The sequence below is a fragment of the Dipodomys spectabilis genome, unplaced genomic scaffold, assembly GCF_019054845.1.
Source record: "Dipodomys spectabilis isolate Male_0828 unplaced genomic scaffold, ASM1905484v1 ptg000175l, whole genome shotgun sequence".
NCBI lineage: Eukaryota > Metazoa > Chordata > Mammalia > Rodentia > Heteromyidae > Dipodomys > Dipodomys spectabilis.
The window spans coordinates 11403145-11419101 of NW_024870852.1; the positions used below are offsets into that span (position 1 = coordinate 11403145).

The following is a 15957-nucleotide window of genomic DNA, read 5'->3' on the forward strand; positions in this document are numbered from 1 at the left end:
CCGTTAGTGACACACAGAGGTGGCTCTGTCCTTGAAGAGCTCTGGTGTAGGGGAGACATGAGATAGGCTCAGGGAAGGAGAATGAACCTCACTGTGGCCTCCTCAGCTTTGTATTCATCAACCTAGCTGCAGAAGATGGTCACATGGTTGGATTTTTACCAAATGTAAATCCACTGGGAAGAAAATTTTTGTCCAGTCAGAGGCTTTTACAACACTCGCCCTCATGCAATGTCAGTTAGAGTTTCTAGAGAGATTGAGCAATGTCTGGGTGCCCTTGGAGACAGCCTGCTGGCTTGTAGAAACTGGGGTGTGGGGGGAGGCCATCAGGGGGCCAGGCTTAGGCAGAAGGAGGCCATCTGTTTGCTTAGGCAGGATGATGTTCGTCCTCAGAGAAAACATGTGCCCTTTGCAGACAGGCAGCCTGGGCTTTAATCCCAGGCTGCCATTGTCTAACTAGAAGTTGAGCAGGTGATAAACTCTTCTAAGATCCTAATCTGTCAAGTAGGATGATAACAGTGTCTACCGACGGCAGCATTGAGATGGAGCAGGTAGAGTGTCAGTCACGGTTCCGACGGCAGCATTGAGATGGAGCAGGTAGAGCGTCAGTCACGGCTCCTGGTACCCCCGGAGCCGCATCAGTGTTAGCTGCTGTCACATACAAGAGGCTCGCTTTACCTGTCGTCTCACTTTTGTACTGTTAATTACCCGTGGGATCGTCTGTGGCCTGCATGAAAATGATAAGTGGAAAATTCCAGAAAGAAGTAATTCATAAATTTTAAATAACTTATATGTTATAATTGTTCTGCTTTATTATTCTCAGTCTTTTGCTGTGTCTAATTTTTTTTTTTGGGGGGGGGTCCGGTCCTGGGGCCTGAACTCTGGGCCTGGGCGCTGTCCCTCAGCTCTTCAGCTCAAGGCTAGCACTCTACCACTTGAGCCACAGCGCCACTTCTGGCTTTTTTCTTTTTGCTTATGTGGGGCTGAGCAATCGAACCCAGGGCCTCAGGCATGCAAGACAAGTGCTCTACCACTGAGCCACCTTCCCAGCCCTGCTGTGACTAATTTGTAAGTTGAACTTTATCCCAGGTCCTGTTTGAGGTGTCTGGAGTTCACTGGGGATCTTGGAACATCTTCCCGGCAACTTTTTTCCCCCCACTGTACTGCCTGCCACTCCTGCTTGCTTGGGGCAACACACGGGGAGAGGGCGAGACAGGGACAAGAAAGTGGAGATCCTCAGATAGCCAGATCATGTTGGACACGAGAGGCCAGATGAAGAAAAACCACATTCACCATGTATTTTCACTGGTTATCTTCCTCAATCTCTTAGGGGCTACTGCTGTCACTCCCATTTGCACCTGCTGAACCACATTCAGAAAGGCAAGGTTACTTACCTGACACATACCCAGCTTTGGGGCCAAGATTCTGACCCAGTTTCCTGACACCAAGACTCATGCTCCTTTCTCTGCATCCCAGTGCTGGTAGACTTAAGCCAAGGCCCAGAGGAAAACAAGTCAGTCCTGCAGTTACAGATAGTAGCCATAGACTTACTTATTTTTTCTTTTCCAGCACTGAGGGTTGACGGGAGGCTTGCCCCATGCCAGGCAAGTAAGCACTGTACCACTTGAGCGATGCCCTTAGACAAAAGTTTGTTTTGGGGACAGGTCTTGCTACCTTTGTCTAATCCAGCTGCCTCCACCTCCCTGGTAGCTGGGATTTGCAGATGTATACCGCCATGCTCAACTATCAGTAACAGACTTTTTCTGAGCACTTACTACATGGTAGACAATGTGCTACACATAACACACACATAACTCATTCCAGTCTGCACAGAACCCTGATGACATGGGGGTTATTATCATGGGCACTAGTTAAGTGAAGTAAGTGGCGTAGGGTGACTTGATTGTGGAGCTGTAAGTTGAAGCTGGACAGCTGGACACCCTAGATCACCTTGGTAACATAAGGTGAGCCAGCATTTTCCAAGTTTGCTTGGCCACGCAGGTGTTCGTCACATGAGGCTTTGTACAGAGCATGCTCTGTATGTGCTTCTGAAATGTTTCTGGGACTGTTCTGGTTAATTGTGGGCTTCTTTCATTTTTGTCCCTGTTAAACAGATAAGGGTCGTCTTTCTTCCTTTCTAGGAATTTTTTTTGCAGTGAGTACTATACTCCCTGTGTGTTTGCTGATGAAGTAAGCAAGGTTTCAGACTCCAATTTCCTGTTCAAAAACAAGTACTTATTTTGCCTTCTCTAAATGGAGTGCATTAGCTCCAGGCAGTGGAGAGCAAATTAGGGGACAGGGAGACAACATCACAGAGGAGGAGGGTTCTCTGAGAAAGGTGTTTGCACTTCTAGCCTGAGCAGCCTGGCTGTGTGGGAATAAATACAGCAGTGTCAGGGACAGCATTGCAAGAATAAGGCCTTCTGTTCTCCAGGTGAGCCTGACACACAAAACAGCCTCAGTATGGGAAATTAAGTTTGGAGGTTTCTGAGGACCCATGTTGTTCCTGCAACCTTCATACAGGGTAGAGAAATGACAGCTCCAACCTATCCCCATCTTCTGAAACTTCAAGGCAGGATTAGCAGCATCCATTTGGAGAAAATAGTTTTGATCCAGGCCCACAAGCACCTCTTTCTTTCTTTTTTTTTTTTTTTTGTCGTCAGTCATGGGCCTGAACTCTGGGCCTGGTCGCTGTCCTTCAGCTCTTCAGCTCAGGGCTAGTGCTCGACCACTTGAGCTACAGCACCACTTCTGGCTTTTTCTGCTTATGTGGTGCTGAGGAATTGAACCCAGGGCTTCATGCATGCAAGGCAAGCACTCTACCACTGAGCCACCTTCCCAGCCTCACAAGCACCTCTTTCCAATCTTCATTCTTTTTCTTCTAACTGGGGCTTAGGAGAGAAAGTCATACCGCTTTCCAGTTCGTGTGCAACCTGAGCTATTGAAGGTTGCCAAGGGCACAGTTGGAAAATAGGTGAGAAAGCCTTAGGCAAACAGTTTTTCCTACAGCAGGGGGAGCCATGATATGTTTCTAGCAACCTTAATGGTAACTCAGTCCAGCTGCTGGAAAAGCACTGGACTGGAGACCTGAGCTTTAAAAGTCTTGAATCTTCCTCTGATTCACTGTAGGCAGGGTCTTGGTAGCCCTTCCTTCTCCCATTTTTCTTCTTCCCCTCCTCCTTATTTGAAAGTGAGAAAAAGCTATGAAAGAAAGTAGCGAGAGGGCTGGGAAGGTGGCTCAGTGGTAGAGTGCTTGCCTTGCATGCATGAGGCCCTGGATTCGATTCCTCAGCACCACATAAACAAAAAAAGCCGGAAGTGGCGCTGTGGCTCAAATGGTAGAGCACTAACCTTGAGCTGAAGAGCTGAGGGTCAGCGCCCAGGCCCAGAGTTCAGGCCTCACGACCAGACCCCCCCCCCCAAAAAAAAAAAAAAAAAAAAGAAAAGAAAGTAGCAAGAGATTCTCCATTCCAGGAAGGTCCCCCCCGGAAAGGAATCTATGGCCCCTTCTATGGGCATCATTTTTCTTAGTGATCCACTAATGACCAACCTGAGTTGGATGTAATACTTCCAAGAGCCTTCCATCCTTCTGTTTTTGTTTGTTTGTTTTTTGTTGGTTGTGGGGCTGAACTCTTCAAAGGGAGAACTCTACTACTTGAGCCATAGCACCACTTCCGGTTTTCTGGTGGTTTATTGGAGATAAGAGTCTCACAGACTTTCCTGCTCCGGCTGGCTTTAAACCATGATCCTCAGATCTCAGCCTCCTGAGTAGCTAGGATTACAGGCGTGAGCCATCAGCGCTGGGCTCAGCCCTCTCTGTTTTGATGTCAAGATTATAACTCATCTGTCTGTCCTTCCTCCTTCCTGTCTTTTTCTTTCCTTTTTTTTTTTTTCTTTCTGTTTTGAGGTTTAAACTCAGGGCTTTGAGCTTGTTAAGGAGCTTTACTGTTTGAACTATCCTTCTAGCCCTTTTTGCTCTAGCTATTTATGAGATAGAATTTCACTTTTTGTCCAGGCAAGCCTAGACCTCCATCCTCCTATTTTATACTTCCTTCAGTAGCTGGGATGATAGGCATACCTACTAGGCACCCTCATGCCCAGTTTTTTTTTTCTTTTCTTTTCTTTTCTTTTTCCTGTCCAGATGGGATTTTACCAACTCTTTTTTCCATACGGGCCTGAAACCAAGATCTCCCGCCCTCAGCCTCCTTTGCAGCTGAAATATGGCAGGCATGAACCAGCAAGATTTTAACTTTTTGTTTTTTTAAAATTTTCGTGCCAGTTCTGGCTTAAACTCAGGGGTCTGGATGCTGTCCCTAAGCTTTTTTCCTCAAGGCTAGCTTTCTACCAGTTGAGCCACACCTCTACTTCTGGCTTTTTTTGTGGTTCTTTGGAAATAAAAAGTTGTATAGGCTCAACTGTAATCCTCAGATCTCAGCCTCCTGAGTATCTAGGATCAGAGCCACTGGCACCCAGCTAGATTTTAACTTAAAACTTTTTTAAAAAAATTGTTATTATAAAGGTGATATACAAAGGGGTTACAATTACATGAGTCAGATAAAAAGTACTTTTTTTTTGGACAATGTTACCCCTTCCCTGCTTTCTCCTAGTTTTCCCCTCCCATCCTCACCCACAAGTTGTATAGTTCATTTTCTTTCCTTCCTTCCTTCCTTCCTTCCTTCCTTCCTTCCTTCCTTCCTTCCTTCCTTCCTTCCTTCCTTCCTTCCTTCCTTCCTTCCTTCCATCAGTCATGGGGCCTGAACTCTGGGCCTGGGCTCTGTCCCTCAGCTCTTCAGCTCAAGGCTAGCACTCTACACACTTGAGCCTTTTTCTGTTTTTATGTGGTGCTAAGGAATTGAACGCAGGGCCTCGTGCATGCAAGACAAGCACTCTACCACTGAGCCACCTGCCTAGCCCCTGTATAGTTCATTTTCAACATAGTGTCCTGTGAGTACCATCGCTGCATTTGTTCCCTTTGTTCTTCTGTGTTCTTCTGTGAACAAACAGAACAAAAAGAAAACAAAAATAGCAAAAAAGGAAAAAAACCTTTTGTTTCATTTCCTGAAGTTCATTTCAATAAATATTATTTTGTATGAGCAGATGTCCTGAGCTTGAAATAAGGCCTGGGTGCTATCCCTGAGCTTTTACTCAAGGCCAACCCACTCTACCACTTGAGCCACAGTGCTACTTCCAGCTTTTTCTGAGTAGTTTATTTGAGATAAGAGTCTCATGGACTTTTCTGCCGGGGCTGGCTTTGAACTAGAATCCTCAGATATCAGTCTCCTGAGTACCTGTGATTACAGGCTTGAGCCACCAGCAACCAGCTTTAACTTTTAACTGGTTACGGTTTGGTGAGCTCACTGATGCTACCTGGTGCAAGAATGGTTGCTCCTGTCCCTACAGAATGGTGAGCTTCTTTGATATTGGTAAACTTTGTGAATTTTGGCTGTAGGCCTCTTGTTTGCATGCACAGGGCAGAGGACAGATGACCCCCGCCCCCCAGCACACTTTCGGCAAAGTGGCTGGTGTCAGGAAAGCCAGATATGGTTCTCCTGGATAGGGACTTCCTAAACATCTGAGGTTGATTCATGGGCAGGATGAGTCGGGAGCATCTGAGTCATGGTGGGAGGTGAATTGGGGTCCCTCGGATTCTCACTTTGACTGGAGGCCCAGGGTTGCACTTGTGTGGAAGTGTCCTCTTTAGTGTGTCTGTGCTCACTGTGTCATTCAAGCTGAGAGTGTGAAGCAAGTGCTTGTTGCTTCCCCTCAGATCTGAGCCTTCTGCCAGGTGGTGACCAAGTATGGGACTTGGTTTTTGAAAGGACTGCAGGCAGCATTCCCATTAGTGAGAGCAGGTTCAGGGCCCTTCTTGCCACACCATCTCTCTTTGTTAGTAGGGAGTGTACAGTCACTACTTAGCATCTGTTGTGTAGCTCTGAGCTGGTCTTCACCCGTACTGAATATGGAACAGATTTCAGGAAGGCAGACAGACTTGCCTTCATCCCCAGTACCTCCTCAGAGAGAAGTCCAGTTGACTTCTGTCTAGGACAAAGGCGCCTCCTCTGTGTTGTGTTAAAGTGGCATGTTCTGTGAAGATGGTTTCTGTTCTCACTAGTAGATGCCTTGCTAAAGGGGTCTCCAAACCTGAGTATCTTCCCTGTGGTCTCCGCTTCTTCGGATAGCTCGTCCATAGCTTTCTTCCCAGAAGCTGTGGGAGAGTCTAATGAAGCAACTGTCTGGAGAGCAATGTTTGTTTCAACATGGTTGGTGTTGTTTTTGCTTCAGCTTTCAGAGCCAATAAAGCTAGTTATTAGATTCTGTAATTGCTGCTGTAATTACTCTCTTGGAACTGGCAAAGGCATAATTAAATATGGAGATTCCAAAGCCTGTTTTTTCCCATCCAAAAGCAACCTCTTACACTTCTACTAGCCTGGGTTAGAGTTCCATTATTAAAGCTGTTGTGTTTACAAATGACACTGGGAGTTCCTTGGCAGGAAAGGTATTTATTTCAGGTGCCTCTTTGGATATTTGGATTAGCTGTCGTTAACTCAGCCAATTTTGTAATACAAACAGGAATTTTGGGGGGAAATAGGCAAAACATTACAAACCAGTATGCATTTATGTAAACATTGGGTTTGGCCCTTTAGACTTTGGCTACATATAGAAGCAGTCAGTTGTCAAACATATAGTTGAAGTTGGAGCCAGTGACTCATGCCTGAAATCCTAGCTATGAAGGTGGCTGAGATCTGAGGATCGCAGTTCAAAGCCAGCCCTGACAGATAAGTGAGTGAGACTCGTATCTCCAATTCGCCACCAGAAAAGCCAGAATTGGGGCTATGGCTCAAGTGGTAGGGCACTAGACTTGAGCAAAAATGTTCAGGGACAGCACCTAGGACGTGAGTTCAAGTCTAGGACTGGCACCCAAAAAAAAAAGAAAAGAAAAAAGAACCAAAAACTATGGAGTTAGGAATTCAACTTAAAGCATTGCTATTTTGTACCCATAATTGTACTGCATGCTGATCTGGAAAGATGAATAATGTAATTATTATTTCATTTATGGGTCTCTTGCTACCTCCTTGAGGTATCTGAGTATTTGCTTCCAGATAATTTTTCTTTTTCTTGTTGTGTGCCTCCTCTTCCCCTTCTCTTTCTTCCCTTCTTCCTCCTCTCTTCCTCCTCCTCCCCATCTCCCTCCCCCTCCCTGAGGCTCTTAAACTTAGGGTCTTGTGCTTTCATTTGGCTTTTTCACTCAAAGCTGGCGCTCTACCACTTGAGCCACAGCTCCACTTCAGGCTTTTTTTTGCTGGCTAATTGGAGATAAGAGTCTCAAGCCTCCTGAGTAGCTAGGAGTATAGGTGTAAGCCTCTCATGCCCAGCTCTAGTACGTACCTAGTTCCAGATAATTTCTTGCTTAGGGAATTTAGAGATATAGATGGACATCAGAAAAACTTTGGATTGGCTTACAAGGAGTGGCTGCCAACTGAAGATGTATTAGAGAAAAAGAAGCATTATTAGGGTAACTTTAATTTAAAAATTAGTATGCTATTGACTATATAAAATCCATTTAATAAGAAAATTGCACTCAGGATATTCAAGAGCAAATCCAGTCTGTAATCTCAGTGTTCCTGGAGAACTATCCTGGGGTCATGTACTGTCATTCTGAGTCTCTTGTGGGAAAAGGAGAGGCTGAGGTTATACAGACTAGAACACTTACCAGCAGATGACCTGGGCAACTGCTTCTCCTATTTACTCTACAATAAATGGCACTTTAATGATGCACTGTAGTACTTAGAGTTTCCGTGGTGCTTTGGGTGTCTTATTTTGCTTAATGTGCCACGTGTTTCTGTACATTATCTCATTCCTTTCTTACAATGAACCTGTCTGGGAATCTTAAGTAGCTTACCTATGTCTATGAGCTATAGTTGGACCTCAGAGTACATTCTTTCTCTGGGTGACTCCTGCTTTAATTTGGAGGAGGGGGGCTTGGTTACCATAGTCAAATTGTGTGCTTGCTTCCTGGCTACATTTTGAGATATGCAAATTTTGTATATCTTAGAAAATGAAGTATATTATTGTGTAGAAGATCATTAACTTCCAATGGTAGTGGAAGCAACATGGGTACAGGGCTGGGGGTACGGGGGGGGGGGGGGGCCCGGGGGCTCAATGACTACTAGGACATTGCCCTGTGTCTGGGCTTGCTGAAACTCTTTTGTTCCTCCATAGCTGCCCTTCAGGCGCTGAAGCGCAAGAAGAGGTATGAGAAACAGCTGGCACAGATTGATGGCACCCTTTCAACCATTGAGTTCCAGCGTGAGGCCCTGGAAAATGCCAACACCAACACCGAGGTGCTCAAGAACATGGGCTACGCTGCTAAGGCCATGAAGGCCGCCCATGACAACATGTATGTATTATTGCTGGCATGGAAGGGCAAGGGGTGCTCAGCGTGGCCTGGGCAGGTCCTTTGTACCTTTCTTCTAATTTATCTTCTTTCTTGGAACTCTTTAAATTGGATAATGTACCTGCTGCCTTTGTTTCCAAGCAGATTTCAGGGATGAAAAATACCTTTTGCCTGATTCCAGGTTATTGTGATGGGCATAGTTTCAAGTTGGGAAAGTCAGTAGAAGGTCTTCTCACTCAAGCCTCTGGTAGTAGAGACCTGTGTTCCAGAGAGAGGAGCTGATTGTCCTTGGCTTACTGTGAGTGAGGGTAGGACTAGGTTTATATCATCTACGGTCTCAACTTTCCTAATGCTGCCAGGGCCCCGGTGTGTACACTGAATCCTAGGGCTCTGGAGCTTTTTTTTTTTAAAGGTTTTTTTTTTTTTTGGCCATAGGGCTTGAACTCAGGGCCTGGGTACCGTCTCAGAGCCCTTTTGCTCAAGGCTTAGCACTCTTATCACTTTGAGCCACAATGCCACTTCGGTTTTCTGGTGGTTAATTGGAGATAAGAGGCTCAGAGTCTGGCTTTGAACTGAGATCCTCAGATTTCAGCCTCCTAAATAGCTAGGATTACAGGCATGAACCACCAGTGCCCAACAAGTTTTGGTTTTTGACACTGGGTCTTACTATATAGAGAGAGCTCAGGCTGGCCTTGAAATCACAGTCTTCCTGCCTCAGCCTCCTGAGTACTGGGATACAGCTACCAGTGTCCTGTTTACTCTGTTCTTGATTGATTGATTGATTGATTGATTGATTGATTGATTGATTGATTGCTGGTCTTGGGGCTTGAAATCAAGGCCTGGGCTCTGCCTGAACCTGTCTGTGCTCACAGCTAGTGCTCTACCACTTGAATCACAGCACCATTTCTGGCCTTTTCTGTTGATGTGATACTGAGGAATCAAATCCACCCAGGGCTTCATGCATGCTAGGCAAGTACTCTACCACAAAGCCACATTCTCAGCCCGTTGTATTTTTATTTTTATTTTTGTCAGTTGTTGGAGCTTGAACTCTAGGCCTGGGCACTGTCTCTGAGCTCTTCAGCTCAGGGCTAGTGCTCTGCCACTTGAGCACACAGTGCCACTTCCGGTTTATTGGAGATCAGAGTCTCATGGACTTTCATCTGGGCTGGCTTTGAACTGTGATCCTCAGATCTCAGCTTCCTGAGAAGCTAGGATTATAGGTATGAGCTACTGGTACCCAGCTTTGTATTTTTTTTTTTTTTTTGGGTCCGGCCGAGGGGCCTGAACTCTGGGCCTGAGCGCTGTCCCTCAGCTCTTCAGCTCAAGGCTAGCGCTCTACCACTTGAGCCACAGCGCCACTTCCGACTTTTTTCTTTTTGCTTATGTGGTGCTGAGGAATCGAACGCAGGGCCTCAGGCATGCAAGGCAAGCGCTCTACCACTGAGCCACTTTCCCAGCCCTTGTATTTGTTTTTGATGGAAGTTTATGCCACTGTCTTCGCTCTCTGGTTGTGGCTGTCCTATTGGCTATGCCTTTGCCCTTAGCCTTCTCCTTCCTCTATGTGGCTATTTCTTATGTTAGTGGCCTTAGAGCTACATAACAATACTGTTATGATGGGAATTCATGGCCAAGTAACTGAGCTGTAAATGAGCACTTTCCCATAAATAAATTTTTTGTTTGGCTTAGTTCTTCAATTAGTAACCTGTATTTAGGGGTGCCTAGAGCCCATCTTGCTTCTTTTTTAGTTACCAAGGCTGTGCTATAGAACAGGGGTTGGCAAAAATGCAGCCTGTGGGCCTTCCACAGTCATGCCCTTAATTTACCATTGTCTGTAGCTACTTTTGTGCTGCAAAGCAGGGTTGAGTATTTATAACAGACTGTATAGACGTCAAGTTCTAAAATAATTACAGGAAAGTTGCTTCCTGCTGTAGAAAATTGAGGTTGCAGGAAGAGCGACTTCACATAGGGAGGTCTTGTCTGAGGGTGGATATTCATTGGGCTGAGCTGTGTGGACAAGGGCTGCATCTGCTTCATTTATGTCTCTTCCCAGACCCCTAGCACAGAGCACAGTAAATCCCATGCGTGGTTTGCAGATTATGCATGGTGTGTAGATTATGGTGAGCAAATTCTATGTTTTTTGGGTTTTTTTTGGCCAGGCCTGGGGCTTGAACTCAAGGCCTGGGTACTGTCCCTGAGATTCTGTTGCTTAAGGCTAGCACTCTACCACTTGAGTCACAGCACCACTTCTGCCTTTTTCTGTTCATGTGGTACTGAGGAATCAAACCCAGTGCTTCATACATACTAGGCAAGTACTCTACCACTAAGCCACATTCCTAGCCCCCAAATTGTATGTTTGTATGATTGACACTGTACTAAAAAGTTTATCTAGCCTGGCGCTGGTGGCTCACGCCTGTAATCCTAGCTACTCAGGAGGCTGAGATCTGAGGATCGCAGTTCAAAGCCAGCCCGGGCAGGAGAGACTGTGAGACTTCTATCTCCAATAAACCACCAGAAAACCGGAAGTGGCGCTGTAGCTCAAGTGGTAGAGCGCTCGCCTTGACCTGAGGAGCTGAGGGACAGCGCCCAGGCCCAGAGTTCAAGCCCCAGGACCGCCAAAAAGAAAAAGTTTATCTATTTGCCTTTCCTTTGGGGCTTCCTAGAAGCCATAGTGGATTGAGCAGAGGGGAAGAGCATTTCAGGTGACTTTCCTGTGTTTTGTGATTTTTACATGCCTGTACAGAATTACATTTGGACAGTACAAATCCTGACATTTACTTATTTTTTTGTGGGACTTTGACCAGGTGCCTAAGTTTTATTTCCTCAGAGTATTGAACTGGATAATCTCTGGACACTTCCATCTGCTTGATTCTGCAATTCTTTGTTTTTAAGGGGAGGATAAAATAGTAATGACAATTGATTAGTCACAAGGGGAATTACAGTAGGGGTGGGACTAGGAAGCTGATTGTATGGAGTGGGGCTGCCACCGCCTGGAAGACCCTGTTACCCAGACCAATCAACTGATATGACAGTCTGTTTGTTTCATTTCAAGGGACATCGATAAAGTTGATGAGTTAATGCAGGACATTGCTGACCAGCAGGAACTTGCAGAAGAGATTTCCACGGCTATTTCCAAACCTGTAGGCTTTGGAGAGGAGTTTGATGAGGTGAATGGCTTCATACATACAGATGGCATAGGCCTTACTGGTGGCAACCAGACTGTCTCTTGATATGTAACTAAAGGCTCTCAGGTGGGAAGACAATGTCATCCATTCTTACCCCTCCAGACTTGGATATAGACAGGATCTGGCCTTCACCTCCCTAAGTTCTAGATTTTGAAGGCTGCTGTCACAGTAGGGCAGGTCGATAAGCAGTGGCCCCATGCCTTCCCATGGTGGGCCTTGGGCCCAGAGTTGAGGTAGCAGAGGTGGCCATGCCCTGGAGACATTTGCATGATTTTCCTGCAGAATCTCTTTGTGAGGTAAAGGAGAAGCCAAGGAAGGAGTACTTACATCACAGCTCTTAGGGATCCTTCCAGGGCTTGGCCACTACCAGTTGCCACTGTAGTGATTTGAGACCTTGAGCCTCTTGGGTTTTTGAAATACAAGAGCAGCCCCTAGTGAAAGTGCTTGTTAGCAAATGTTCGATGTGAGCCCCTGAAGGCCAGCTCCACGCCACTGAACAGCGTTCTGTGCTCTGGCTCCCATCAGGCAGCTGCAAATCAGCATGCACCCTTACTCCCAGCTTCCAGCTCCATGCTTTTCATGGTTTCTGGCGAGTTAGATGGATTAATCACGCTAACTTCAGTTCATTGAGAATTCCCAAGCATTCCCTTAGCTATCCAGTACTGAGGTAAAGAAATGGGTCTGAAAAGATACCTCCTTCTCCCAGCATTTTCTGTCTAGCACAGGACCCTTAGACACACACATGCACCAATATCTGCTACGGTGTGTGGTGTTCATTGGTACAAATGTGTTTTGAAGAGTATGAACCCTAGAGTTCACTTCCTTTTGACCATCTCCAAACTGGGGTTCACTGAGCATCATGTCGGAGGGGCCAGGACTCCCAAGACAGACTTCTCACTACTTCCATTTACAGGATGAACTCATGGCAGAATTAGAAGAACTAGAACAGGAGGAGCTAGACAAGAATTTGCTGGATATCAGTGGACCCGAAACAGTCCCACTACCAAATGTTCCCTCTATAGCTCTACCATCCAAACCTGGTGAGTACTCCCTTCAAACTTTGTTCACCTGGCATACACCCAGGGCTAATTCTGCCTTTGGTCCTGAGCTTGTGTGGGGCTGCAAACATGTGGGATGTTTGGGATAGCCCCAGTGACAATGTCATCTGTCCTTTCCTAGTTTTCTCTGGAACAAAGTGTCATAACCTCAGCACTATTGATATGGACAGATGATGCTGGAGGGCTGCCCTGTGTACTGTGGGGCTTAGCAGCAGCCCTGGCCTCTCCCCACTAGGTACCCACAATAACCAACCGCCTTGAGTTTTGAGAACCAAACGTGTCACTGCCAAATGTCCGTGTGTGTGTGTGTGTGTGTGTGTGTGTGTGTGTGTGTGTGTGTGTGTGTGATATGTGTTTCCCTCCAGGTATTTTGAAAGGTATGAAGATTTGGGTCTAAGATAGCTCTGGCCCTATCTGGTAACTTGTGTTGTGCACACCTGCAAACCCTAGGCAATAGAACGGCCTTGGGGTGGGAGGCAGGGGAGGAAGCAACTGTGCCTCTCCTAGAAATTGTTTTCATAAAATCATCATTCCCTCTCCCTCTCCTGGTAAAAGTATTCTATGTCGCACTTCTAGGAAAGGAGAATGCTAATAAGCAGCTGATTTGGTGTGGTGAGGGAGCCCAGGGAGTTGTGGGTGGCAGGGTTGTAGTCCGCTCCCTCGCCCAGGTGTAATGAGGGCCCAGACTTAGTCAGCTGCCTGGAGCAGCAGAGGGCAGCGGCTACCAGCAAGCAGCTTGGCATGTACAAAGGCCATTCAAGTCACATGAGGTGGAGCTGGGGGCTTGGTTCTTTCCTTTTTCCTCTACCTTGAGTGCTGTGGGGTTGAATGGGAACCCTGATTTGGCCCCACCTGCCGGGAGGAGGAGCTGCGGGACGTGTGTGTGTGTGTGTGTGTGTGTGTGTGTGTGTGTGTGTGTGTGTGTGTGTGTGTGTGTGTGTGTGTGTCCCAGAGGAGGAGCTGCGGGATGTACGTGTGTGTGTGTCTAGGCCCCAGAGGAGGAGCTGCGTGTGTGTGTGTGTGTGTGTGTGTCTTTTAGGCCCCAGAGGAGGAGCTGTGTGTGTGTGTGTGTGTGTGTGTGTGTGTGTAGGCCCCAGAGGAGGAGCTGCGGGTTGTACGTGTGTGTGTCTAGGCCCCAGAGGAGGAGCTGCGTGTGTGTGTGTGTGTGTGTGTGTGTGTGTCTTTTAGGCCCCAGAGGAAGAGCTGTGTGTGTGTGTGTGTGTGTGTGTGTGTGTGTGTGTGTGTGTGTCTGTCTGTCTGTCTAGGCCCCCGGAGGAGGAGCTTCAGGTGTGTGTGTGTGTGTGTGTGTGTGTGTGTGTGTGTGTGTGTGTGTGTGTGTGTGTGTGTGTGTGTGTGTGTGTGTGTGTGTGTGTGTGTGTGTGTGTGTGTCTTTAAGGCCCCGAGGAGCCAGCCTACTGATAGCCTGAGGCTGGCTGTGGAGAGAGGGCTCTGTCCACACCTTGAGCATCGTCCTGGCACAAACCCCCCTAGCCCCCCAGCCCACCCGCCTCAGTTGCCTTTTCTGTCTTCACACAGCCAAGAAGAAGGAAGAGGAAGACGACGACATGAAGGAATTAGAGAACTGGGCCGGATCCATGTAACCGGGTCAGCACAGGCTGGGCCCAGACAGACTCTGGTGGCCTGCGTGGTGGGCAGGCGTGTGCGTGTGCGTGTGCGTGCTCAGGGCAGGCAGGACGCTGCAAGGGGCAAGCAGCCTCCATCACTCCACTCTCACTCCAAAGCAGTAGGCAGCATCACCGCTCACTCGCATAGCATGGTCTGCGCCCAGCGGGGCGGGTGGGGGGAGGGGCGGGAGGGCGGGTGGGAGGTGCCTGCTGTTTATAATGTTGAATTTCTGTAAAATAAACCGTATTTGCAAATCCAACATTGAGCTTCTGGACTATGCTAACTCCACTGCTGACTCCTCAATGGAAAGGGTTGACCATTGGCAGTAGAGCTGGTCTGAAGATGTAACCTCTGTCCTTTAAGTCAGCTGACTTGTCGCACATCTCTTTGTAAGACTTGTATGGTACTGGCAGAAAAGTCGTTTTTTAAAAGCCATAGGCTTTTCCTTGTCCTTAGCTGTAACAATGCGTCTTGGTTTCCTCCAGAGCTGTGTTTCTGTCATCTGTGTACTGGCCCTCTGTGTCTTCCACTCTGGCCCTCCTCAACCACCCCCCACCTTGTCTTTTGGCGTTTGTGACACTGATTTGAAATGGATGTGTTCTCTAGAGAGCAAGTGAGATTGTTAGAATGAAATTCCAGCTATACAGTTTTCTAACATAGCTCTAAGGTCCTTGTTGCTGTTTGTGATAACTGATAGATAACTCATTGGAAACATGTGCATACATTTATATTCAGATGAAATTATGGTTTGCACTGTCTATTAAATATCTCGATTAATTTTCATACTTTGCCGTTGTGTTTAATCAATCTGTCATTTGACTTGGGGCGCTGTCCTGGCCAGCAGGGTCTGGTGGTGTCTGGGGATACATGGAAGACTTACATGACATACATGGACAGTCTCAACAAAGAACAGAGCCTGCCTTACTGGAAACCTCTGTACTGTAGATCTTGCTGGGGGGTACTGCCTTCTAGGTCCAGTTCAGGTGAGTTGATTGTTGTGCCGTCCAGGGTCTTCCCTTCCTTTTTGTCAGTGCCCATGCCACTGTCAGAAATCATGGTACTACCACTGGACAAGGTCCCAGGCCCAGCACAGGGAGGAGGTTTAAGGCAGTGCCTAAGAACAAGGACATGAGTACTTGTTTCTCATTTCCTGAGTCACCATGTGACTGACAAGCCCTTTCGTCTTTCCACTTTACTCTTGTCCCCTGGATAGCCTGAGGGGTGTCTTGGACCCTGTCCTTCAGCCAAGTAGATCTCCATATGTTCATCCCTGATTGTACCTGCAAACACAAAGTATTGAGAAGACAGCCATGTATGTCATCTGCAGTTCCTCCCAGAACCTCAAGATTAAACCCTAGCTGAGTTTACAATGGGACACTGTCGTTGCTGGATATCTGGGGCAGGAAAGGTCTTATTTTCCCATTTATGAAGCTAGAAGGCTTCAGGGGTCCTGTCCATGTAGAGCAACTCATGGCCCGTTTCTCACCCCTGTGGTTCTTCCCCAGACTGTTGCACTCAGGATTGGGACTCAATGACAATGATCTGAAAATTCATGACTTGAGTAGAGATTGAGCCTAGTTAATCTCCGTTCTTTCCAATTTAGATCCAGTGCCAGTGCTTGATGCCGGCCTCTACCTTCTCTGCCTGTGGTGGCATGGGTGCCAAGGCATTCCTTGGTGCAGGAGATCCAGGGAGACCT

The 15957-nt window shown here is 47.1% G+C and overlaps 1 protein-coding gene across 1 annotated transcript in view; it reads left to right on the plus strand.

Annotated features, from left to right (window-relative positions):
• Window positions 1–15041, plus strand: part of Chmp4b (charged multivesicular body protein 4B) — a 40926-nt gene extending 25885 nt beyond the window's left edge. The window contains exons 2-5 of the mRNA XM_042694674.1: window positions 8218–8395; window positions 11442–11556; window positions 12488–12614; window positions 14169–15041. Of these exons, the coding sequence (XP_042550608.1) occupies window positions 8218–8395; window positions 11442–11556; window positions 12488–12614; window positions 14169–14233 (485 nt within the window). The 3' untranslated portion in view covers window positions 14234–15041. The remainder of the gene's footprint in view (window positions 1–8217; window positions 8396–11441; window positions 11557–12487; window positions 12615–14168) is intronic.
• The last annotated feature ends 916 nt before the right edge of the window (window positions 15042–15957 follow it).